At 50.4% G+C, this 22,419-nt stretch overlaps 11 protein-coding genes across 11 annotated transcripts; 9 read left to right on the top strand and 2 right to left on the bottom strand.

The window, feature by feature from the left end:
• Positions 1–742: 742 nt before the first annotated feature.
• On the top strand, positions 743–1,442 carry P152DRAFT_402855 (uncharacterized protein; the record flags this gene model as incomplete). Its single annotated transcript, XM_033676674.1, has 3 exons — positions 743–950; positions 1,003–1,237; positions 1,289–1,442. 3 exons carry the CDS (start codon positions 743–745, stop codon positions 1,440–1,442), a joined length of 597 nt encoding a protein of 198 aa, XP_033531233.1.
• A 1,065-nt stretch (positions 1,443–2,507) lies between these two features.
• On the top strand, positions 2,508–3,821 carry P152DRAFT_381184 (uncharacterized protein; the record flags this gene model as incomplete). Its single annotated transcript, XM_033675730.1, has 2 exons — positions 2,508–3,065; positions 3,141–3,821. Coding segments are annotated over 2 exons (1,239 nt in total), but the record flags the coding sequence as incomplete, so codon positions are not given.
• Positions 3,822–4,154: 333 nt separating this feature from the next.
• On the top strand, positions 4,155–5,297 carry P152DRAFT_153937 (uncharacterized protein). Its single transcript, XM_033673954.1, has one exon. The coding sequence runs from the start codon at positions 4,488–4,490 to the stop codon at positions 5,124–5,126; it is 639 nt and encodes a 212-aa protein (XP_033531231.1). The 5' UTR covers positions 4,155–4,487; the 3' UTR covers positions 5,127–5,297.
• A 733-nt stretch (positions 5,298–6,030) lies between these two features.
• Positions 6,031–7,029, top strand: P152DRAFT_384743 (HET-domain-containing protein; the record flags this gene model as incomplete). The annotated part of the gene is made up of 1 exon (XM_033675808.1): positions 6,031–7,029. A coding segment is annotated over one exon (999 nt), but the record flags the coding sequence as incomplete, so codon positions are not given.
• Positions 7,030–7,747: 718 nt separating this feature from the next.
• Positions 7,748–8,940, top strand: P152DRAFT_153747 (uncharacterized protein). Its single transcript, XM_033673951.1, has one exon. It carries the CDS (start codon positions 7,836–7,838, stop codon positions 8,589–8,591), a length of 756 nt encoding a protein of 251 aa, XP_033531229.1. The 5' UTR covers positions 7,748–7,835; the 3' UTR covers positions 8,592–8,940.
• Positions 8,941–9,722: 782 nt separating this feature from the next.
• Positions 9,723–12,292, top strand: P152DRAFT_153760 (uncharacterized protein). Its single transcript, XM_033673952.1, has 4 exons — positions 9,723–10,072; positions 10,137–10,373; positions 10,427–10,540; positions 10,597–12,292. The coding sequence occupies exons 1-4, from the start codon at positions 9,838–9,840 to the stop codon at positions 11,997–11,999; spliced, it is 1,989 nt and encodes a 662-aa protein (XP_033531228.1). The 5' UTR covers positions 9,723–9,837; the 3' UTR covers positions 12,000–12,292.
• Position 12,293: 1 nt separating this feature from the next.
• P152DRAFT_153761 (uncharacterized protein) lies at positions 12,294–13,935 on the top strand. Its single transcript, XM_033673953.1, has 2 exons — positions 12,294–12,817; positions 12,874–13,935. The coding sequence occupies exons 1-2, from the start codon at positions 12,402–12,404 to the stop codon at positions 13,781–13,783; spliced, it is 1,326 nt and encodes a 441-aa protein (XP_033531227.1). The 5' UTR covers positions 12,294–12,401; the 3' UTR covers positions 13,784–13,935.
• A 152-nt stretch (positions 13,936–14,087) lies between these two features.
• P152DRAFT_403061 (uncharacterized protein) lies at positions 14,088–15,420 on the bottom strand (the record flags this gene model as incomplete). The annotated part of the gene is made up of 2 exons (XM_033676688.1): positions 14,088–14,958; positions 15,008–15,420. 2 exons carry the CDS (start codon positions 15,418–15,420, stop codon positions 14,088–14,090), a joined length of 1,284 nt encoding a protein of 427 aa, XP_033531226.1.
• Positions 15,421–17,528: 2,108 nt separating this feature from the next.
• On the bottom strand, positions 17,529–18,925 carry P152DRAFT_461279 (uncharacterized protein). Its single transcript, XM_033680091.1, has 2 exons — positions 18,500–18,925; positions 17,529–18,450 (listed from the first exon to the last, which is right to left on the bottom strand). Exon 2 carries the CDS (start codon positions 18,446–18,448, stop codon positions 17,921–17,923), a length of 528 nt encoding a protein of 175 aa, XP_033531225.1. The 5' UTR covers positions 18,449–18,450; positions 18,500–18,925; the 3' UTR covers positions 17,529–17,920.
• A 238-nt stretch (positions 18,926–19,163) lies between these two features.
• Positions 19,164–20,606, top strand: P152DRAFT_461276 (uncharacterized protein). Its single transcript, XM_033680090.1, has 3 exons — positions 19,164–19,688; positions 19,734–20,418; positions 20,467–20,606. The coding sequence occupies exons 1-2, from the start codon at positions 19,204–19,206 to the stop codon at positions 20,200–20,202; spliced, it is 954 nt and encodes a 317-aa protein (XP_033531224.1). The 5' UTR covers positions 19,164–19,203; the 3' UTR covers positions 20,203–20,418; positions 20,467–20,606.
• A 554-nt stretch (positions 20,607–21,160) lies between these two features.
• P152DRAFT_461275 (kinase-like protein) lies at positions 21,161–22,370 on the top strand. Its single transcript, XM_033680089.1, has one exon. The coding sequence runs from the start codon at positions 21,335–21,337 to the stop codon at positions 22,229–22,231; it is 897 nt and encodes a 298-aa protein (XP_033531223.1). The 5' UTR covers positions 21,161–21,334; the 3' UTR covers positions 22,232–22,370.
• Positions 22,371–22,419: the final 49 nt, after the last annotated feature.

The raw sequence follows: 22,419 nt of genomic DNA, 5'->3' as shown, positions 1-22,419 counted from the left end.
GTGGGCATTCTTACGACTTTGGATGAGCGTGGTTTCATGTGGACGGCCGCCGTAGCACAGGCATACCTCCTTACCTGGTAAATACACCAGCACCTTAATATGCAGTAGACTCAGTCTCAAATTCCTGAAACAGACATTCTAAGTAGATCTTAGTCATGCCACGACCTGTCTTCCAGTATCAAACAAGGCTCCTTGCGTCCTTGCATGCAATGGCTGCCGTCACTGGACTTCGCATGCACCGAATATCGGCGCTCCGAATCAGCATAGCATCCCGCTCGTATTCGGGGCACCTGGAAGGCCGGAATTAGGGGAGGATATCACGTGCCAGCGTGATTCCTCGCGTCGTATCATTCGCGTGTGCCCTCACCCCCTGCAGCCCTGCTGAAGTGCGGGGAGTCATCGCAGCGACACGCGGTGTGCTGTGCAGAAAAGCAAGACCATGGTTGATCTAGCTCATATGATTCGAATGGCCGAAAGGTTTTCATTTTCTTCAAATCATTTGCTTTCTCAATACTGTTGCCCAGACTGAACTGCTACCCTGAAACGGCTTACGTCCGTACAGATCCGCTAGCTACTTCAGCCCTCCGACGTCATCCCCTTCTTCGGTTCGGTCTCTCGCGGTACTGCTCCATCCCAGATCTAAAACCAGTGCACTTTCTCTACTACCATGGCACCGAGAGGATCGGACAGGAGTGACCACCACCTAGAGCTAGGGAACTACGAGCGACCGGAGGCCACGGCTATGCAGCATGCTATTTCAGCGGACAAAAACACAGAGGGAATCAATGCCTGGAAAAAGAAGACACCATATCGAGCCCGTGAACCAAGCGAGAACTTCATTGCCCGCTACGAGGGGGAATGCCATTGTGGAGAAGTGAAATACCAACTGTCACGAGAGAAGCCGTTGGATGTCAAGTTCTGTCATTGCAGCACCTGCCAGACCCAGCACGGTAAGTGCTCGCCCGCCGAGAGCTGCGACTCAAACTAATCGTAGCGATGCAGGGGCACCCTTTCAATGGGCGGCAATCTTTCATAAGGACGACATCAATTTCGTCCACGGCCACCATAACCTCGAATGGTACGACCCGAGCACAAAGACCGCCGATCACAAACTCCCCTGCAAAGTCCGCTGCGCGTTCTGCCACACTCCCATTATGGACGAGGGCCGAAACATGATCCTCTTGTTCCCATCCTTGATCAAGATGGACGAGAAAGACAGACCCAACTTTAGGCCAAGGTATATGCCGTCCAATGCTGTCGGACCAGGGAGGGGCTAACACTCACATAGGTGCCATATGTTCTACGGCGCTCGGGCTGTCGATATCAATGATAGGCTCCCCAAATGGAGTGGCTTGAGTCTAGCGAGTAATTTGATTGGGGATACGACGCCCGAGTACCAGCAACTGTACCAAAAGCACAGAGAGAACCAGATGAACAAGTAGGTGGAGACACCCCAGCAGAACGCAGGAGGGGGAAAGGATACATTCGGAACGGGTTGCTATAATAAAATCCATTTACAGGGGGTTTCGAAGGCGCGGTAAACATGTATATGGAATACCATTCCGATTTGGATATGCTTCAGCCGAAACCCGCAAGGGAAAGGTGTTCGTCAGATTTCCATATATCAAGACCTGAAGATAATCTCCAATCGAATAAGCAACCCTTCCAATAAATTCATGACTTGTTCTTTCATCCACTCCTCGAGCTCCAAGGACGCCATTACTTAGATAAGAAGCGCCGATTGCGTCGTATACAAGGTCGATGGTCTGACCAATTCTGCCTTTCCCATGCCTGCTACAACCCCTCTGGATTTCCAAAGCTGGGTGTATCTTCGCTTTAGCTGCTTAAATCTCCGAACTTGATTAGAGTGTTCTGTCGGCTTAAGTAACGAAGCAGCAATTCACCACGCCTCTTTGACGAGATTCGTTCGGATGACTGGAAGCACTTCGAAGTCTTCCCCTGAGTGCCATGGCCCTCATCCAGGAAATTGGCTCCCCCGGGGTAATAAATGCCGCCTAGCCTTCTTCCCCTCACGGAAATAATACAGGATGCCCTTACCAGACAATTGTGAATCCAGATTGAATGTTGTGTAATACAGCGAGACACTAAAGTGGGCAATTGGAGGCGAGCAGGTCCGAGCGTCCGGGTCAAATTGCCCTTACAAAATCCTCATTTCATTGACTCCGTCCTGTCCAGGTGAACTCTCTTGATGCACAATTCAATGACGACCAACTCAGTTTAGTTATACTTTCGATGCAAATACTTTGAATTGAGTGTTGATTCGACAAGCCGTTTGAAGAATACTTGGAAGAGCTTGGATGAAATCGATGAGGACAATGCTACACGTACTTGGACTCTAATACCACATTTTTTATCATCAGCATCGAGACCTGCCACAGGAACTTCTTTAGGAGAGGCGAGAGGCCACCAACATGTCGACTATCGCCCAGGCATCTCTAGCATGGCGCACTCTTGCGAGCTTCCTCGGATATGGTCCCGTTTCCAAACCATCTGACCGCCGAAATGGGCGCCCTAACATGCATCTCATCTACTCGGAAAGGTTGCCAATCAAGGTCCATCCTCTACCATCAGTAACAACCAATCCTTTGTCGGTTGTGCATGTTTTGTTAGTTCTAGCCAAACACTTCTTCACGACGCCAGAATCCATTCCTTCTCCTGTATATGAAGGTTCCTTCTCGACGGAAACACGCTCAGTTCAGATCACCGCCACCACAACCATTAATGCATTGTGGAAGTGTGGGTTTTTCGGCAAGGGATCTCTAAGCCGATCGGAACCCGCGTGGCTCCAGACGGAAAAGAATCGCAGAGGCCTTTATCTCAAGGGAACCAGCGAGATCGTGACAGGGAAAAGAAGGAAGGAGAGGAGAAAGTTCAAGTTGGACCGACAAAGAGCACAGCTTAAAGCCCTTGAGGATCAGCTACGCCGTGAGAGAGGCGAGATACTAGAAGAGCCGTCTGCGGACCAAACAAACGAGTCTCAATCCGCAACCGCAGTGAAGGAAGAAACCGATGCAGTCGATATCCAACCCTCCCCTGTCGCTGATGTAACCTCGCCTCTTCAGGTGGTTGACAATGGACCAGCGCAAACAACACCATCCACGACTCCTAGCAGCCGCGAGGCTGCCCTTCTCAGTACCGAACAGACCGACAGCATTGAAGTACTGGACCAGGAGCACCTCCAATTAAGCCTTGAGGAAGCATTCTTCCTCGCATACGGACTGGGCGTACTTCGAATCAACGTCCCCAGTACCGTGTCTTCAGCCGCGATAAACGGCCTAGAATCCTCTAACGAAGCTACGGAAGCATCTCAGGATTCTTATTCGCTTATGAATCTCTTCCGGGCTCACTCGTACTTCCCTCCCGCTCCTATCGAGACACTCTCTCCGGACGACCCATTCCTTCTTCAATATATTACCTACCATCACTTCCGGTCTCTGGGATGGGTCGTCCGTCCAGGCCTGAAGTTCGCTTGCGATTACATGCTATATCTCAAGGGTCCGGTCTTCACTCATGCTGAGTTTGCCATTGTCATCGTTCCCAATTACAAAGGCGTCCATTGGGATAGCGAGGACGGTCAGTCCTCAAAGCGATACAGAGCGAAAGATTGGTGGCGGATGCATTGCACCAACAGAGTCCAAAGCCATGTGTTCAAGACGCTTGTGCTCACCTACGTGGAGGTCCCTGAGCCTTCTGTGATAAAGGAATTCCAAGAGCATAGAGATGTCGGCGGGTTGCTCAGGCAGTACAAAGTCAGAGAGTTCTGCATCAAGCGGTGGACTCCAAACAGGAACCGCGATTGAAGGGGATAACAGGGCAAGGCGACCAAAAACTTGTTGCTCGGGCTACTACCGAACTCAGCTCTGCATTTAGGTGGTCCCTATATCAGAGCACAGCAGTGCGGACGTCCCGGGACCCATCCGCCAGTTATGATATTCAACTGCCGTGACACCACCTGTGGGCAGTGTCACCTTCGACGAGCACAGTAGCTTGCGGGGCATATGCTCCGTTCTGTTATCTCCGCAGAAGGAATCTGGATCACCTCTGATTTTCGAGTGGTCCTCAGCGCTGCTGTCGGTGGCGAAGATTCCTCCAAGATGTGACCGCCCTACCCTGGTTTGGTATTCGAGCTTGTTGCAAGCACTCCACACTGATGCACCGGTAGCATAAACAGCGAGCTGGTGTGGTCCCAAGCACACCACGGTTGGTTGGCACCATTCAAAATCACAGGAGTGTTCGGGTCTGTTGAAGTTCTGCCACTAAAGTATATGTGGGCTCTATTCAAAATATCCGCGTGAAAAGTGCGTGCGAGGGCAGAAGAGCAGGGGCGATAGGAGGTCGCGATTACGAGTTTTTTCCGTCGAACTGTTGAGGAGAATGCGACACTGCCAGAAAGAACAGGGCATCCCATCTTGACCTGATGCACTTTTTTGCTCGAGCTGCTGTAGCCTAACCGCTCATGCATTTCGATGGCCCCCAGCTTAACGTTTACATTGCGGCTGCGGTCACAATACAGTATATTTCAGCATATCTCGACAACATGTATAGCGCCGGCATATTTTGATCGTTCTTCCTCAATGTGTGAAGTTGGTTTTGCACAAACAGAAGTCACTGATAGGTTCGGGGCTCAACGTTATCTACGAAGCAGGATCACCTTGACTATAGATCCACGATTATTCCACCTCGCACCAAGTCCTATATGGCACAAGGCTCATTATGAACAACCCTGGAATGCATGTCAGTACGACTTTATTACTGACTATGCAGTTTTGTTCCTGTACAGCCCACCGCTCGGCTTGCTGCAGGATACAGGGGTCTCCCTCACAACAGCGCTTCGGAAGCGCGGTGCCCCCTGCCTATCATCCTTTGGCCAGGGGCTTGATCCCGAATATATGGTTGCCTTTCACCGTTCCACGAATAATACCTGGATACGCGAACAAGATGTTACTTACCCGCTACAGCATTCGCTACCTTGGGACGATCTCCCTGTCGCCCTCCAGAGGCAAAATGGAGGTCGGTCAGGGCAGAGTGCTCCCTCCACAGCCTCATTAATGTCGCCCTCGATCTTTCGGACTAGTTTGATCTCGTTGTTTTTTGACCTACTATGATCATGTCGCGGGATGATTTCTTCCTACTTGTTTATCCAGTCGCTTTACGGGTGTGTCTCGCTAGCCGTTTTAATAGCTGCGCTTGGCATATACTTTCTCCGTTGTCCAAGACCGTCGCAGGTCGCCTCCGGTCGCGCTGGCTGAGTTCATCGCAAAAATGTCAGGCAAAGACGTAAGCTTCTGTAGCTCTTCGTCTGAACCCAGGAAGATTATACCGGTTTCCAGGGCGAGAGGGCTTGTGTATCGGCTCCGCGAGAGGTATTCCAACCGCGCACTGTGCTCAAGGTGCAGGAAAATACTCCGACGATGTGGGAAAATCAGACGCCCAGCAGGAGAGGAATTCTACTCTGAAAATCTAATCCAATCCACTGAATTGCACGAAGACACTATGGGAAAGGATTGTCCCCTATGCTTGCTGTTCTTGGGAACCCTTACCAAAGAGACGAGAGACCTGATGCGCCGACACCGATACAGTACCGATAAAACCGAACAGATTCTCGATATCATGGGTGAGGACCAGTCGCGTTTCAAGATCGACTACGCGGCAGCTCTTATCGAATTCGCTGGGGTAGAATCACTCAGCCTAGAACTCCGTTACTTCCTTCCGTGGAAGTTAGTCCGGCAGGATGATGATGATGATTTTGAACTAAATGGTCATGCAATCAAGCATCTCGATCTATCTGAGTCCACAGGTGGTACTTGACTTGCTTTATTCTCACGGAAATCCTACGCTAATTTAAATTTAGAACCTTGCTTCGAAGGCCTATCTGCACATGCGCGGCGTTTGAAGTCATCCACCAGGTCCCCTGTGACCATATCTCTAGCCCAGAGCTGGTTAGCCACCTGTACGAAGTACCATACTCGATGCCTGAAGAGTCTACGAGGAGCCGAGAATGGTTTTGTACTCCCTACAAGGCTAGTCGATGTCGGTACCACTGCACACATTCAGCCTCGTCTTCGGATTTCAGCAGATATAGATGGAATACCTCCATACTTGACCCTGAGCCATTGCTGGGGTGAAAATATCCCAAAACGACTACTCCAACGGGACTTGACAAACATGATGACATCCATCCGGTTCAAGGAGCTCTCTAAATCATTTCAAGATGCCTTGATCATTACCAAGGAACTAGGGTTCCAGTATATATGGATTGATGCGCTCTGCATAATTCAAGACTCTGACTCTGACGAGGACTGGCGAAGAGAGTCTGCTCAGATGTGCCAGGTGTATTCGAACTCAGCTTGCAACCTCGCTGCCACAGCCTCCAAGGACGGCTCAGGGGGGCTCTTTAGACCGCGCGATACTCGCCCGCTTCACCCTCTACGTGTCAGAGTAGGAAAGTCTACCCACAATGTCGTCGATAACCAGTTGTGGGAGAGAGAGGTCGAGCGTGGTCCTCTCAACCAAAGGGCTTGGGTTTGCCAAGAACGATTACTAGCACCCCGTATCCTCCATTTTGCTTCCACGCAGGTTTTCTGGGAATGCAATGAGTCCCTTGCATGCGAGTCATTTCCTTTCGGAGTTCCACCCTGTGTTGAGAGCCGGTCCCTGACGAGTATAGACCAGGCGCTAACAGTGACGTATAAGAGCGTTTTGGATGAGAGCGCACATGACCTGGATATGGTTTCCTCCAAAATACTTGATATTGTGGCACATGATTTGTGGAACTCTATTGTAGAGCGGTACACAAAAGCTGGCTTAAAACGCGAGACCGATAAGCTAATCGCTATCGGAGGCGTTGCAGAGGCGATGCATCGAGCACTAGGGGATTCCTATCTCGCTGGGCTCTGGCGTCGTTATTTCGAATATCAACTGCTGTGGTACTGCGACGACTCCCAAAGTTCGAAACCGAAACAATACCTTGCCCCTTCTTGGTCCTGGGCGTCTGTCAATGGCAAAATCAAGGGTGTCAGCAATGATAAATCCGAGGGTCGACGCGCCGCAATCATTACGATAAAGAGTGTTAGGGTTGAGCTAGAAGGAGAAAACGCCTTCGGTCGGATCAAAGGCGGGTCGGTCTGTCTCGAGGGGAGGCTCTTCCGAATGAGAGTGGGCTGCCCGAATTTTCAAGTGGTTGTTTGGGCGGATTGTTTGATGCCCGCCAATATTGTCTGCTATATGGATAGGCAGAGTATCCACGGTTTCAAGATGCCCTTTAAACACAACAACTTGTATTGTCTGCCAATACTCGATACCGACTTGAACGGAGACCCATATTTTCACGGCCTTATGTTGGAGGCATGTGGTCCACGTGGACAATATCGGCGCTGGGGGGTATTCCATGCGTTGGGCCCGGAAGCTGTGGATGTTGTTGAGGCAGGTCTTCGATGGTTCGACTCTAGAGCGGAAGAGGAGGGGATCGATTTTCGTCGTGATGGAGACGGAGGCCATAAATATACCATTACAATTATTTGAGACCTTAATAGGCTGCAGATTAAACCACCATTTTAATTTTTCCAAGCAGAATGCTAATATTATCATAATATACTGGTATTCACAAGCCTGGATGGACGTGAAGAAGTCAAGACTGGAGTCTGATCCCCAAAGTCAGAAAGTAATAACTAACTTAAGTTAACTAGTTAACTAACTAAGTTAGTTAGTTAGTTAAGTTAAGTTAACTAACGTATTCCACAAGCGAGTGGCCCATACAAGCGAGTGGCCCAGCTCATTTTACTAGTAAAAGAGACGACGGCATATCGGCCTCCAGAATGGCAGGCTTGCCAACCGTGCACGCTCATTGGTCGATTCCCATGGTCCGAAGATTTTCCGGCTGCTCTGCCCAATCCGCCTGCTTCGACGTCACATATAAAACGCGCATTCCACCATTCCTTCTTCTGCCGTTTTATTTCGTCGCTCTCGTCTTCTTCCCCTTCCCCTCTCCTCTCAAACCCCTCAACAACTGCGGCCACCGAGAATCTACGACCGCTCTTCATTCTTCGCTTGCTCCCTGCTCCCCCTGCGTCTCTGGTTTCGCTGCGTTCCTTAGCCGCCGCACTCCCTCCGGATCGCCGTCCCAAGTGTTGCACTCTCTCTATACAGCGCTGCAGTCCCTTCTGCTGGTCATTTCATTCTGGAGGAGCTCGTCTGCCTGGATTACCAGGTACACCTCCCGTTTCCCTAGACCGTTTCTCTCCCTCTCGAGCGTGAGACTGACCATCTCCCAGAATCCGAATCCAACCTCCTCCCTCTCCACGCTCCTGCCCAAGTTCAGCAGATGGCCGACCATCTCGCTCACGTCCTTCTCGCGAGCTCGGGGTGGCCCACATACACCCCGGCATTGGGGGCCGCTGATCCCGTTCGGTCACGCCGAGTCCAGCGCCTCAGTCCACCGTCATCCTCAATCCGAGTCATGGAAGTCGGTCACAAGGTCCACGGCTTATATCGATCCTAGATCCCTGTATCATTATTTTGGTCGCTTTGCTGCCTACGTGGCATTGCCGGGCTCGTGGGCTGAGCCGGTCTAGATGAGGTGCATGTGGGGGAGGAAAAGCAAGGCAAGGGCGAGGCGAGCAATGGCGGTCGCGTTCATGCTCAAGGAGGGCCACGAGAGGGTGATAGGGCGAGACGGTGAGACGGTGAGGCGGCGAGAGGCACACGCATGGTACGCTTCCATCTTTAGCTCCTTGGCTTCCTGGAAGTGGTTGGTGAGTTGGGAATCCATCTGACACTCGGCGATCCCGAAGGATCTCCAAGAAAGACCTACTCATCTCGCCTAGGCAGCAGCTGGAGTGGTCGAGAGGATAGGTATGGTTGGAGTGCAGGGGATTGAAAGGGGCGGAGGGACTCGCTCCAAATCTGGGACGTTATGGAATGATGACGCTGTCAGCAGACACACAGCATGATCACGGTTCTACCCCAGAAAGGCCGCACCACCATCAGGCGCGAATCTCGGACTTAGTTTCCTAAGAGAGCGCATATGACCGAATACGAACCAATTCATACGTCGCCGTTTATGCGTTATGTATCTCCGGCCATTGTATGGCTGAACGCTAGGGACGACGTGTCGGATTACGCGCTCGTCCCTTCGTTAAGAGGGAGATTATCGGATGGAATACCCTAGAATGGTGGATTCGCGCGAACGGAGCTCTTGTTCCGGTCCAAGATTGAGCGTCCATTTTCCGAGCCGCCTTTGGAAGCGGCAAGTTCGGAGGCTTAGAGCTCCATGTTACATCATCGCATGACGAGGGCTTTCGCGCCGCTTGAAACGCGCGATTCTTCAGGGACCGAAGGCACAATGCGTGCCTCGTTGAAAGGCTGCAATGGTGCAATTCAGAATCGAGAAGGGGACACGTCAGCTCAGCCTCCTTCGCTCTGGCAGATGGGCGAGGAGGCGGTATTATGCTTGATTGGCTTTCTGCGCTTCAGCTTCGCATGTTTGTTCAATCCTTCTACTTGGGAGGCTGCTGCAAGTACTCCAGGAAGTGGGTATGCTCGTCTAGGGCAGGCGAGGGCGTTTCATGCCTCCTACCCCTTTGATTGAATTAATGGCCTCGGCCCTATCAGGCTCACTCTTCTCGCAAGGTCCGATTTAGAAGCGCCGAGCCGGAGCTAGCGGATGGTCCGCTTGGGTGAGCTAGATGAACAAGGCGAGCCTGGTTCCCGGCATAAAGGTTTCGCTACTCCCTACTCCCTCCTTTTAAAGGTTAGCGACTCCTCTGCACTTTTGAAAGATTATACGCATTCTAGAGTGAAAACTGCGTAAAAGTTGACATGGCGGTCACGACAGCCTCTTCTTCCTTCGATTCTCAATCGCAAAATCAGTCGCCTGATAACTTTCGCCATTATTCTGGCCCGTCAAAAAGCAGATACGGAGCTGATGCCATTCTTGATATCCCTTTTAACGACCCATGGACCGATATTGATGATATTCTGACGGGCGAAGGCTTGGCCGAGCCAAATCCCACGCAGGAACCAGCGTGCGAGGCATTCACAGGAAGCTGTGCGGGTAAGTTACTAAAGATGCTGCGCGAACAGCTTCCGAAGAGGATCATATATTAATCTCTCTTTAGATGGAGCTATACTCATCGAAGACAGCGAATCGGACACTGGTTCCGAAGATGAGCTGCCTTCTCTCAACGCATTGTTCAGTGCGGGCTCCCAACCAGAAGTCGGTGGGACGCCGGCCGCGGATGGAGTCCGTGATTCGAGCTCGTTACAAGTGATAGAGAGCGGCGAAAACCCGCCGTCTGGACAGAACGGCGAACTGTCTACTGGTGTCGACATGTCCTGGGCTGCTAGCGACTTATGTAAGCCAGTGTATCCCTTCGAATGCTCCGCCCTATGCTAACGCAAATGGTAGCCAACTATTCTGCTCTGGAAGTCGACGTCTCAGTAGCGGACCATGCGCGAATATCATTCGAGAGCCTTGTTCCATTTATCGAAACGGCCGAATCTAGCAGCCTGCAACCTTCAGGTATGGCCTCACCGTGCTCTGGAATGGGCATGACCCTGACTGACAGTTTTGTACAGAGGAAACGGATAGCATCGCCGACGAAAACCATGACCCTGCAATCAATCCGTCGTCCCTTGAACAGAGGAAGCGGGTCCGTTCCTCCTCCCGCACGACCCTATCCACCGACCTCGATGCTGCGCTCGGCAGTAGATCACACCAGATGGATAAGCAACCGCTGGAGGAGCCACGTCCGGCGAAGCGACCGAGACGATCTCGTTCCGGTGAGGCGCCGCCATCCGTCGCCGCTGTCCACGATACTGGGCTTGACTGTCTGGGGCGGCGCGAGGCACCACCCATGTTTCATCGTGTAGGGAAGGAACGACCGGGCTCTGCCGATGCTGAAACATCCCCCCAAGACGGTGACGAGAGCGACGCAGCAGACAATAGAGGAAGGGCGCGCAGCGAGCATACAAACCGCGACCGCTCTGGCAACCCTAGGCTGGCCAGCACTGGCCCACAAGCAGCCCCGTCTCCCCGTACAATAAGAGCCTATCGGCGACGCGAGACCAACGATCCCATTCACGGGCATGGCTGGATCGGAGACACTGCTGACTATGGTCGTGGCTGTGGTGGTGACACGGACGAAGAGCATACCGTGGATGACAACTATGGAACAAATCCGCCGAGACCGCCATTGGCGCGACGGCATCGAGGCAAGATCCAGCGCAGAGGTCAGCCGTTCCAATCGAATGCTAGGAGGAACATACCCACGCTCGCACGGGATCAGCAGATTCCACGCTGCTTAAATAGCTCGCATCCTGACTCCTCAGCAACCAGAAGCGACGATAGATGCCCTCAGGATAGTGACGAGAGCGCACCCTTCGCCATGACCCGGCATAATGTAACCGATATTTCGCTTCGTCCAACGCCGGGGGACACTTTCCTAGCAGCTACGATCAAGTTCGATCGCAATATCGAGGCGATTTCTTGCAGCACGCTGCTCACTCTTATCGAGAATATCTTAGGCCATGCAGCGAAAGTACAAGACGTGACGCTTAAACCGCTCTTAGAAGGCCAATGGCTACTGACCGGTTTTCTGCGCAGCCCTTGCATCATTGGCGGCGCCACCACATGGTACGAGACCATGCCAAACCGGCGAAAGGGTGTTGCCTCCGGGACCGCCATCCCAGTGGCTCAATTTCCTGACTCGGAGGATGACGGCAGCATCAGCGGGAGCGATAGTAGCGTCAGCGACTATCGTATCGACGACGAGAAATACATCGATCAAGGCGTATATGGCCGGAAGAATCGGCGCTGGGAACCTTTAGAGGACGAGCGCTTGTGGGCGTACAGAGTAGAGGGAAAGTCATGGGAGTGGATCTCGAAACAGTTCCCGGGTAGGACGCCGGGCGCCGTATGTACCCGCTGGCACACGATTAAAAGGTCACGGGAAGGACTGGACGAGACAACGGGTTCTTAGCGCGACAGTGATGGACCGGATTGCTCAAATGTGTCAGTTAATCTAAATGAAACCACTGCTCTGACCAAGGCTGGCGGTAATCGAGAAAGCAAGAAATGAAGACGCTGGATCAGAGACTCGTCAAATTCCGTAAGATAATTAAGGTGTGCCCATAATTAACGGTATTGGCTAAGGAGAAATGGGCGACCGCGTTCATACCATTCAGGTTGCTCTCTCGATCGATGTTGCTCTGGCAAAGTGGGCGCTTACGACCCTCACCTGATTGGAGTTTCCAGCTATTAATAAGCTACCCGTAGAGTACACAGCCTTCACACATCTCGATACCAGAATTCTTCATTAATTATAAGGATCAACTTCTTGCCTGCTTCGACTGCCTTATATCTCAACAAATTGACTGCCGCAATGGCAGAACTTATAGGGCTGAGTTCCGGGCTGCTGACTTTGTCTATCTTTGCCTTCAAAAGCAGCATCGCCCTTGTCAAGACGGTCCAGAGTTTTCAATCTCATCCTAAACAAGTCCGCGATCTCAAAGAAGAGCTTGAGGCCTTAACTGAGGTGCTGCGCTCGCTCACCGAGACAGTCAGTGCCACTACTGACGTAGACTTCTCTGCTCTCGATCATCCCTTGCTGCGATGCGGCAATGCTTGTAGAGAGTTCGAGCAGGAAATTATGAAATGTTCGTCGCGGTCCGGTGGTAATCGGACGAGCTTTCGAGACTGGGCCAAGTTAAAGTATATGGGTGATGACATCGACGGTTTCAGGCGACTGCTGGCGGGATATAAGTCTACCATTATTATTGCGCTCACGGACGCAAGTCTGTAAGTCTGTATTCCTTGGCACTCATCGCAGCTCTAACCATTTTTGTCCTGACTAGTCGCAAGTCCTCAGTCACTACCGAAAGCCTTGACGCGTATCGGGACCTTATCGAAACTGTTACTGATGATCTGGAGACTCATCTTCGAAGCATCGATGAAAAACTCGAAACCATATTTGGGCACACAGTGACCGAGTCCGGCTCAGATGAAACGGAACTGCGACGCATAAAGGAGGAGCAGATGAGCACGCAGAAATGCCTTCAAATCTGTGCCCGGTTGTCCGATCACATTGATCAGATTCAGCTCACACCCGAGAGTGATAGCAGTTCTCCTGGGCACATAGATCCAGGTGCTGTACCTGAAAGGCTCACCATGGATGGCCTGCAGGAATGCAAGAATAGCCTTGCTCTCACTGCAGCAAAGTTGGAAGACCATATGAAAAATCTAATCGACCGATTGGTGGCAAAATCGAAGGCAGCGACGACCTCCGAAGAGGATCTTGCGGATCTTGCAAGGCTGCGGGAGGAGTGGGATACCGCCCGCCAGTGCCGGGATATCTGCTCCAAAGCAGACATCCACTTGAAGAAAAATATCAGCACCATTGACAACTACGCCACGGGAGATGCGGTACAGTTTATGGTTTCGACTGATGGTAAGACTCTTCATGGTACTAATCGAGGACTTGGGTGGAGAACGAGGCAGGTCGGAGGCCACCTCAGTGATGCCACCGTCCAAAAGATATCACGGGACTTTTCAAGCATTAGCTTCCAGAACACCGGGAGCGAGAGCTCGTCTTCGCGAGGCAATACACCATCCGTCCCTGATGATGGGATAGAGCACAAACCTGACTCACAATACCGGGAACGGTATGGGCGAAGTTATAAGCTCACATCTAGTACTACTGCGGAAATTCCCATTTCTTCTACTGGGTCGGCAGTGGGCAGGCTCAGTAGCTCACCGAAGAGATAGAAGCCGCATGGCCTGCTGTTGACGATAGAGGCTCGATTGCTCTACAATTTCATTTTGACACTGGCAACTCTAATTCAAATATTTTGGAAAGCAATAGCATGAATTCAATTGCTCTCGTCAATAGCTGATTCCCCCGCAGTCCCCACCTCGTGCTGAGCATGATAGTGCCGTAATTGTCTGAGAGATGATAATGAGGGACCGCAACGGAGAGGACATGTGTAGCTTACTGTAGAAGAATCGTCTTTTCTCTTCTTCTCCTGTAGCAACTCGAATTCCAAGTAATACAGTTTCTCTCTGACCATTGTCAGGTGAGGCGTTCTTTGGCTGTGACAGGGTTCGCTCCACTTCGAGCATCCGGTTCAAGCTTGCGTCCAGGCCCATGCCGATCCCCAAACTCTGCAACAATTCCTGATTGTGCTCTCTCAAATTTCTCGGGGACAAAGTGACGATGGTCGCCTGAGAGCTTCTGGAGTGACTCATCAGACATTTGTCCAAGCCATTGTATTGATCGATTTCCGACCGTGATGCGTCTGGCTGATATCAGATCTCCGAGTGTAGACACAATCACTTGATGGCCGTCATCAGCCATGGTGATGTCTTCGAATTCGTTCGTGCGTGTTTGGTCAGCTTGATCAGAAGCGTTGCCAACAATCTCAATGCATTTTTGGATGCTGTCTCGCTCTTCTCTTATGCTTGCTTCCTCAGAGATTTGATGTTGTGACGGTCTGATGGCTGTAGAATCCATGGTATCGAGTCGGTTTTCGATCTCTCGAAGATATTTCTCGAGTTTGGAGGTTGTGCTGTGCAGCATTCTTCCGCAGTCCTGGAGAGTTTTGGCGGTAGCCGCTCGAGCTGAAACTTGAGCACGTGACGTGTTCATCAGGCTTTGGTAGCCGTCGTCTGGAGTGGAGAGATTCTCAAGTACCTTCGGTCGGGTATTATCAACATGAGCGGCAACATCTGCACAGATAAGCAGACACTGTTGGGTGCTTTCTTTTTCCTCCTGGATGCGTTGGACCTCGTTGGAATCCTCAATGGACAGACTTGGGCCCTGAGACGTGAGACTCTCCAGCTTGTTATTGATTTCTTGGAGATGATCTCGCAGATCCGACACAGTATCATCAATCAGCTGTCTGTACTCCTGAAGGACCTCGACGGTAACAACGCTTGTGCGACTATGCAAGAACATGAGTTATTACTTTTAAAGATCCAAGTCATACTTACATATTCGCGTCTCCAAGTGCAATCGTAATTGTGGACTTATAGACTTCTAACGTCCGTCTGAACCCTTCAATAGTATTTCCCATATACCGTATCTTCGCCCAGTCCCGAAAACTCTCCCTCGATCCGCCAGAATGTGCCGTGCATTTGGCAATGACCTCTTCAAATTCCTGGCAAGCCTTGCCACATCGTTGCAATGGGACCTGCAGAACATCCAGCTTCACGGTCGAGTTGGAAGCCGCCTCTTGCAAAGACAGTAAGACTGCTTGCAGTCCGCTGAGCTCACTCCTAAGCTCACGAATAGCCCTCTGAGATGTCTTGAAACTGTCAACAGCCTCGTAGAGCGACGTGCTGGTTTTCAACGCGAACACCACAAATGTGATTAGTCCTGACGCTAAACTGATCGGCTCTGCCATCTTTTGCAGCTAGTGAGACAAGGACACGAATTCTTCAGGGAGTGAATGAGAAGCAAATGCAACTATCAAGCTGAAGGGAGATTCAAAGGAGGGGGAAAGCGAAGACAGCCAGGCAAAAGGCAGGCTGGTATGTTCAACCACCATACGGTGTGGAAGAAATTGAGCTCCCTTCCCTGTCTTATCACTTATGGCCATAATACCACGCACGTCTTATTGCCTGCAACGATTGGTATTCGCTCGTCGCTTTCTTAATCCCATTTTGGCGCCTATGCGTACCCCTGTTATCCACTAATTACCCAGTTATCCTCAGTTTTGAGGACGCTACCATAGGTAGCGCCTGTCGCAAGATGCCCCTGTTGTTTTATACTGCCACCTAACACTCCTTTTCCTGCCCATTACCCCTAGGCTAAGCCTATTTTGGAAGGCTCTGTCTTTTCCTATATATTTACATATATCTTCAACAGCTAGCTATCTCTCTCCTGGAGAGACAATGGGGATTGTCAATATAACTTGCGCTGTGTCTATACAATAACTAAGCTTATGCAGAGAATGCTTAATCATCACCCCCTCGTAATGCGACAGCACTGATTAGTGAAACTTAAAAGTGGGGTCTCGATCCGCATCCTCGGATATCTGGTCTGGGTCCTGTTTTTGGAATCCTGAGAACTTGGATCCCAAATATGGGAACCTATTTGGCGGGCTTTTGAAAATAGGGATCACTTTTCTTATTTTTAGTTCCCTATATGGCGCGGAAGATGCTTGGTTCTTCGGCCGACCACCTTGGAATCGCAGTTCTCCCGAGTTTTGCAATCAAACTCACCATTCAGCGGGAGTAGCCCATGCACTCAAATTCGCCCTACGAAACTATTCACCGCAGCTTAGCTAGGCGTATACAGAACTGGTACATGCGATAAGTGCTAGAGACCTTTTCTGGCTTCGTTGTGAGCGTTGTTCTTTAATTCTCATTATGTCGCACCTCTAGCCACCTGATCAATTTCCCCACCTTTCCACCAGTCAAACTCTGTTCGCACGCTTTACTGCCCACATGTTGGAATAGGGCCGACAGCTTCGAGAATGCCGCGTCACATCCAGGGCAATGGAATGGATAGACATCAACGTCCTCAAGTCCTAAATCGCGACGTTCCAGCAGCTAGTCTCGATATTCCTCGTCAAGGTATGACACCCACTGGTAGCACATCGCAGCGGACTCATTCAAGTCGATAGCATCGATCCCGGAGTCACACGCGCCAGATTCTAGATGAATAATCATCCCAGGATAGATTTTAAAGGTTTGAGAACAACCGTAGCAATTTATCGAGGGCTTTATATGTACCATCTGGTGCTAGGGACTACGCGTCAGTACGAATGTAGCAGGAACTGGAGTACACATACATGCTCTAGGTTGCTCGGGCTTGTGAAATGTCGTTCGCATTTCTTGCACACGTTCTCTTACTCGAGATGCTCCACATATTCATTACAGCCTGGGACCCAAATCATGCCTTCTCCATCATCACAGCCCTGGCACACTTCCCGATGTTGTGTCTGACGATGGTGTTGAAGCAACTCTTCCCAGGTCAAGCCATCAAAGGAGCAGACATCGCATGGGTTATGGTGAGGAGAATCATCATAGTGCTGTTGTCTCGCCTTTTGAGAGGAGAATCCTCGATTACAGCGAGAGCAGGAGACCCTATATTAGTATCCATCCAGTCAGCGGAATTCAAAATCCAACGGGAGGATTCATACCGTCCAGGCATAATGAGTTTTGTCCTGAGAATTCAACACTTCGGTTCTGTGGTGTATCCTAAAGCCGTACCCATCAAAAATGGAGTTAATGAGCTATGTCCAGATCTCGTTAGACCTTGACAGCGCTAGAGTTTGGTGAGGACACCAGAGCGGAAACCAAGGAAGAGGCCGCTCACTAGCGAGGATGGCCTTGCCAACAGGGCAGGTGACCGGCTTTGTCGGTACGGCCCGTATTCAGATCCCGAGACTGAGTTGGAGGGTCAGGCGCGCCCGGCGCTAGTGGACAATGCAGGTGAGCCAACCAATGCAACCGCCTCCTCCAATCCTCAAACGGCACCTCAGTCCTTCCACTCAAGGGCTCTACTTTGACCTGCTGCACAACTCTGGAACATTCTTATATCTCATCTGCAAGGCTGGAGCTAGCCCTCAGCTACGCGAAGATTCTTTCATCCATTGGAAGTTTTGTCACAATTCTTGAGGCGGCGGCTCTGCTATCACTTCTTCCTGTTTCTTGACCCATTCTCGGGGAAGAGAAGGAGAGGCGGCGTCTCCTCACAGCGGAGATTACGCAACATGCGGAGCAGGATATGCTAGATTCTTCAAATTCCGTCATTGTTGCTATGATGCTTGGCTACAGGATCAAATTCCCAAATCCTTTCCTCAAGGTTTTCCTTTTCAACTGCAACCTATCGTCGGCCGATTCCGCTGTGGTACCGTTCCGACACAATCCTCCTCGCTCATGCGAGTTTCATTCGCCCTACCGAAATTCTCCCTGTTTGACGTCTCTTAGTTCCTGTCCGCTCGGACTACGCCAATAATAAGACACCGCTGCCCAGGTAGCTTGCGCGCTACCTGCTGGAATGATTCCCGCAGCTTCCAGGTCCGATATAAAGGTGTAGATCCAGAATCTACATCCCTCCCACTCCTCTGTGAAATTGTACTTATCCCTCCCGTTTCTATTGATCATTTCCGTGACCATCTGCACCGTAACGTAGGCAATGGCGCCGAACGACAATGTCTTGATCGCGTTTTGCGTATACGTATATTTCTTGGAGGAAAGCTCTATCTTTCCTCTCCGTCCGTCTGAGCCGTATCCAGGAGCCATGTCGAGTCTGACAGAGCCACCGGTGGGGAGCTGCATGAAAGCAGCCCAGTGATTCGTGGGAGGGTTTCCGTCTTCATCGCCGGTGTTGCTGGGGTTTCGGTAGCCGCAAATATGTATGGCAACAACCTGAAGAGCAAGCTCTGCGGTGTTGAAGTTGTCCGTGTCGTAATTGTTACTCATGGCTGAGAAGTTAGGTAAGGATAGTTCGTCCACATAAAAGGATTTGCTAACCTGTTGCGGATAGTGCCAATTTTGGATGGGTCAATCTCAGAGGTAATGGATGATCAGATGTCTGCGTAAGATTTCTTGAGACATCGGAGGGATCCTAAGGTTTATATCTTGTAGGATGCAAATATGTTGCAAGCAGGGCATTTCACTCCCTGCGGTCAGCCGCCAGCTTTGTCTGGATGTGGTTCTGCGGTGATTAATTGGCATCATTGCATATCATTGCAGGGTTTCTAAATACGAATCTGCATCTGTTCTCTAGATAGAGGTGGATGGAGATGGATGGATGTGGATGGAGATGGATGGAGAAATGGGCGGGAGCTGAATAGGCTAGTAAGAACTCTGGTAACCAACCAGCCATACCGGATAATTAGTAGAGAAGAAAGGTCTTAACTATAAGTTAATGCTAGATATAATTTTATTGAATTTGAGCTCTTTTTGGCTGAGATGTTGGCTTGTGAAGTTTCCCATTTTGGTGAGGATTCGGGTCTTGGCCTCCGCGCCATCAATTTTGGTACCCCGGTGCTACGCCTGATGAGGCATCAGCCATCTGACAGGATCTAGACCACCACACCATCTTTGCTGTTAAAATCAAGACGCCCCCGATCTCCATCCATCTCCACCCATTACCATCCATCTCCATCCATTTCCATCCATCTTTCTCTATCCAGTTTTGAGTTCTGTCCGCCCACTCTCGACTTCGATCAATCATGACAACGAATGCGAAAGCGTCTTCTTGGTTAATCCAAAGACTTGATGATGAAAGGACAATATTCGATAACGACGTGTACCCGCTATCCATTATCCAGAATAAGCGGTTCAATGATTGTGTTAAGTTACTTCGAGAAGGTGAGACCTCGCTAGCGAGCAGATCGGGTCAGCGGTCGAGCAGGCGAAGGCGGGTGCGTCTCTTTTTGGCGGATGTATTTTCAAGCTTAGGCTCAGCGGCATTTCTCCTCTGCACCCTGGCAGCACCAATCACAACTCTAGCCACAGTAAGGCAGCTTGGCCTCCTTCAACATATTGGAAAATGGTGGAAGACCGTTCCGCATCCGCGAGGATTGGTGGAAAAAGCGAATAAGCTCTGCTCGACTGCATCGATCCCTCGCCTGGTGTCCCAAATCGTCCCAAATCGAAACCCGAAAGATACTACAGAATCGCATGTAGACTATAATCAAGAGGCACCGCACATACCAGGTATTACGCCTTGAATAGTGGTAGAAAAAGGCTAACGCAATCTAGACGAGGGACAATTCCGACCCACAACGGAACATACACATGCAACTACTGAATTGCAGCAGCTTCCTCGCGAAGAATTGTTGTGCTTCAAGTCAGCCGATCTCTCCACATTTCTCCGTGAATGCCAGAAGACCTACCCTTCTCATCGTACGGTATGTCCTTCAGAACCGTCTTCGCCGGCTGAGATAATACTGGAACCAACACTGGGTTTAAGTGCGAAATTGGAGCTATCTCCTACCGCTTTCGATTTGAAGAAGCTTCTTAGCTTAGTCCAAAAACATCAAGAATGCTCTCCGAATTTCTGGCTGGAGTGTCCTTGGGATGGCGTTCCGCTACCATCCATTAACCTAGTGCTGGATCCCACGCTTGGTTTAACAGCAAAACTCGAACTCTCTCTTCGGCTGAGCGAGGCTCTTATGAAACATTTGTTCGCTTCAAAGGGTCCCACGAACTCGGAAGTATCGCACTGAAGGGGTTCCCAATATCCTGTAGCTATCTCCACGCTTTACGACAACAATAACATAACCCCAGCCTTGACCAGTGACTACGTTTGTAATGTTGTCCCCAAATGCTCGGACTGCGCCACCACTGCCGTGTTTCTTAACCAGAATGGCACGAACGGAAGCGTCGATAGGATCATGTATTGTTGCGACGGTTTCTGGCCCAATGTCTACTGGCTCTTTGCACTATAAAGCTGTTAACATAGGCATTCGCAGGAAATCTGATCCATATACCAATTCCTCGGCTTTCTCTTCCAGTTTCTTATCATCGGCTGCAATATCATCCACTGAAAGTCCTCCATCCATCGTCGTTATTTGGTTCCTTAAGGTTAAGAAGCTGAGAGGCCGAATTATATGTGTAGTTTGGGGATCGAGGAAGTCTGCTCCGTTGCTGAAACTTGTCAGTAAACGACGTATGGACTTTAAAGCGCTAGTCTCACCTACTAGATATTTTACAAGACAGAGTGTGGCGGTAAGCGGTGCTTTGGCGCGATTCTAACAAGTGTGCCCAAGGAACCGATCGTCTAGGGAAATAGTAGGAACGAAGGCGCTGATAGGTAGATTCCGAAACCAGCCTGTGAGGAGAGGTTCAAGAAAGATGGTAGCTAGAGGCGTAACTTGAGATAAGTCCGCAGAGGCTGCACAATACAAATGATCGCAAGACCGAATGCTGAGCAAATCTGCTAGACTGCGCCATGAGTGACAAAAGGGCATCCATGACGATGGTGCCCGATGACTCCCAAAAGTGTCTAGATGGAATTTGGACGAGAGATCAGTTTATGCCGGGATGCGGCGTTCACGTAAGCACCCGTGTCTTTGGCCACTTCCGAAGTTTATCCGCATTCAGGCTCCCCATAAATCATTTATTTATTCCACCTTTCCCTTCTAACGTGTATTCCTCTCTCCCTAATCTCTCATACGAAGGCACACGACACTAGCTGTTGCTCACAAAGCCATTTCTCGCGAGCGTCACTATCCCGTCTTTGGCACAGCAGTGCCGTGCTTACGGATCCAAGGCCATCGTCACGATTTTCACTTAAACACACGATCAGCATCTCATTAAACGGCTCTCTTATATCCGATCGTGGCCTTGCCCCGGATCATGCATACGGACTTTCATGAAGATCGTCTCCATGATTACACTGACGATGAACTGGCACGGTATATTGTCGCCTCCCCTCGAATCGAACCAATCTCCAGCGTGTTCCTACTGTCAAGGAATCTACTGGCTAAGCATTACAAACCTCCCTTAGCAGAAGATACTGTGAAAGCTATTGAAAATGCCCTTCAACTCGGCATTCCCGCTCCTCGAATTCAGAGGGTAGTTCAATACAATGGCAATGCGTATTGCATCATAGACCGTATCCAGGGTACAACTCTAGAAGCTATGTGGACGAAATTAGGATGGCTCGCGACTGCAAATCTGGCTCTACAACTTCGCCGTTCTATCCATCTGATGAGGTCGATAACCTCGACAACCGCAGGCTCTCTAGCCACTGGCGAGTGCAGATCATTCTGGCTCGAAGATCGCTACGGACTCCCTGCGAGGGCATCCCCAAAGGACATCACATATTTCATCAGGTTTTGGGCTGGTTTTATCTCGATTCGGACTGCGATGAAGGCAGCGACCCAAGGTTCGGTAAACTCTAAATGTCGAATACCTTCAAGAGTTGATACATTGGTATTCACTCATCATGACCTTGCGCCCCGAAATATTCTCCTTGATCCTTCAGGCCGACTGTGGTTGATAGATTGGGATTACGCTGGCTTCTATCCAATTTTCTTCGAGTACGCATCTATACACAACTTTCATATACCTCAAAACTGGGGCTTTTTTGCACGATTGCGGTGGAATCTATTTGTTTGGGCCGCGGCTGGGCGTTATCGGAGGGAGGCGAGTGTATTGGAACAAATTCGATGGAAATTCACACGATGGCCAGTCGGGCGCCGATTCGAGCTCCTGCAGAACGGCGGACCATCGAGACGTCCTGCATCATAGGGTGTCGCAAATGAGAGCTAATTTAATGAAACCAATTCGCGAAGACCGTTCCTCGAATTGCTGTGGGAACCTATTACATAACCAGATTCTGTAATCCAGCTTGCAATTTTCGCGACGCGTCCAGCAAATGGCATGTGACACCTACTACTCTCTCGCTCAAACCCACTCAAGGAGTAGTGCCGTTTGAA

Source organism: Eremomyces bilateralis, assembly GCF_010015585.1.
Source record: "Eremomyces bilateralis CBS 781.70 unplaced genomic scaffold P152scaffold_23, whole genome shotgun sequence".
Taxonomy (NCBI): domain Eukaryota; kingdom Fungi; phylum Ascomycota; class Dothideomycetes; order Eremomycetales; family Eremomycetaceae; genus Eremomyces; species Eremomyces bilateralis.
The sequence above is the reverse complement of the archived record's forward strand: the minus strand, read 5'-3'. Positions and strand labels throughout refer to the sequence as shown.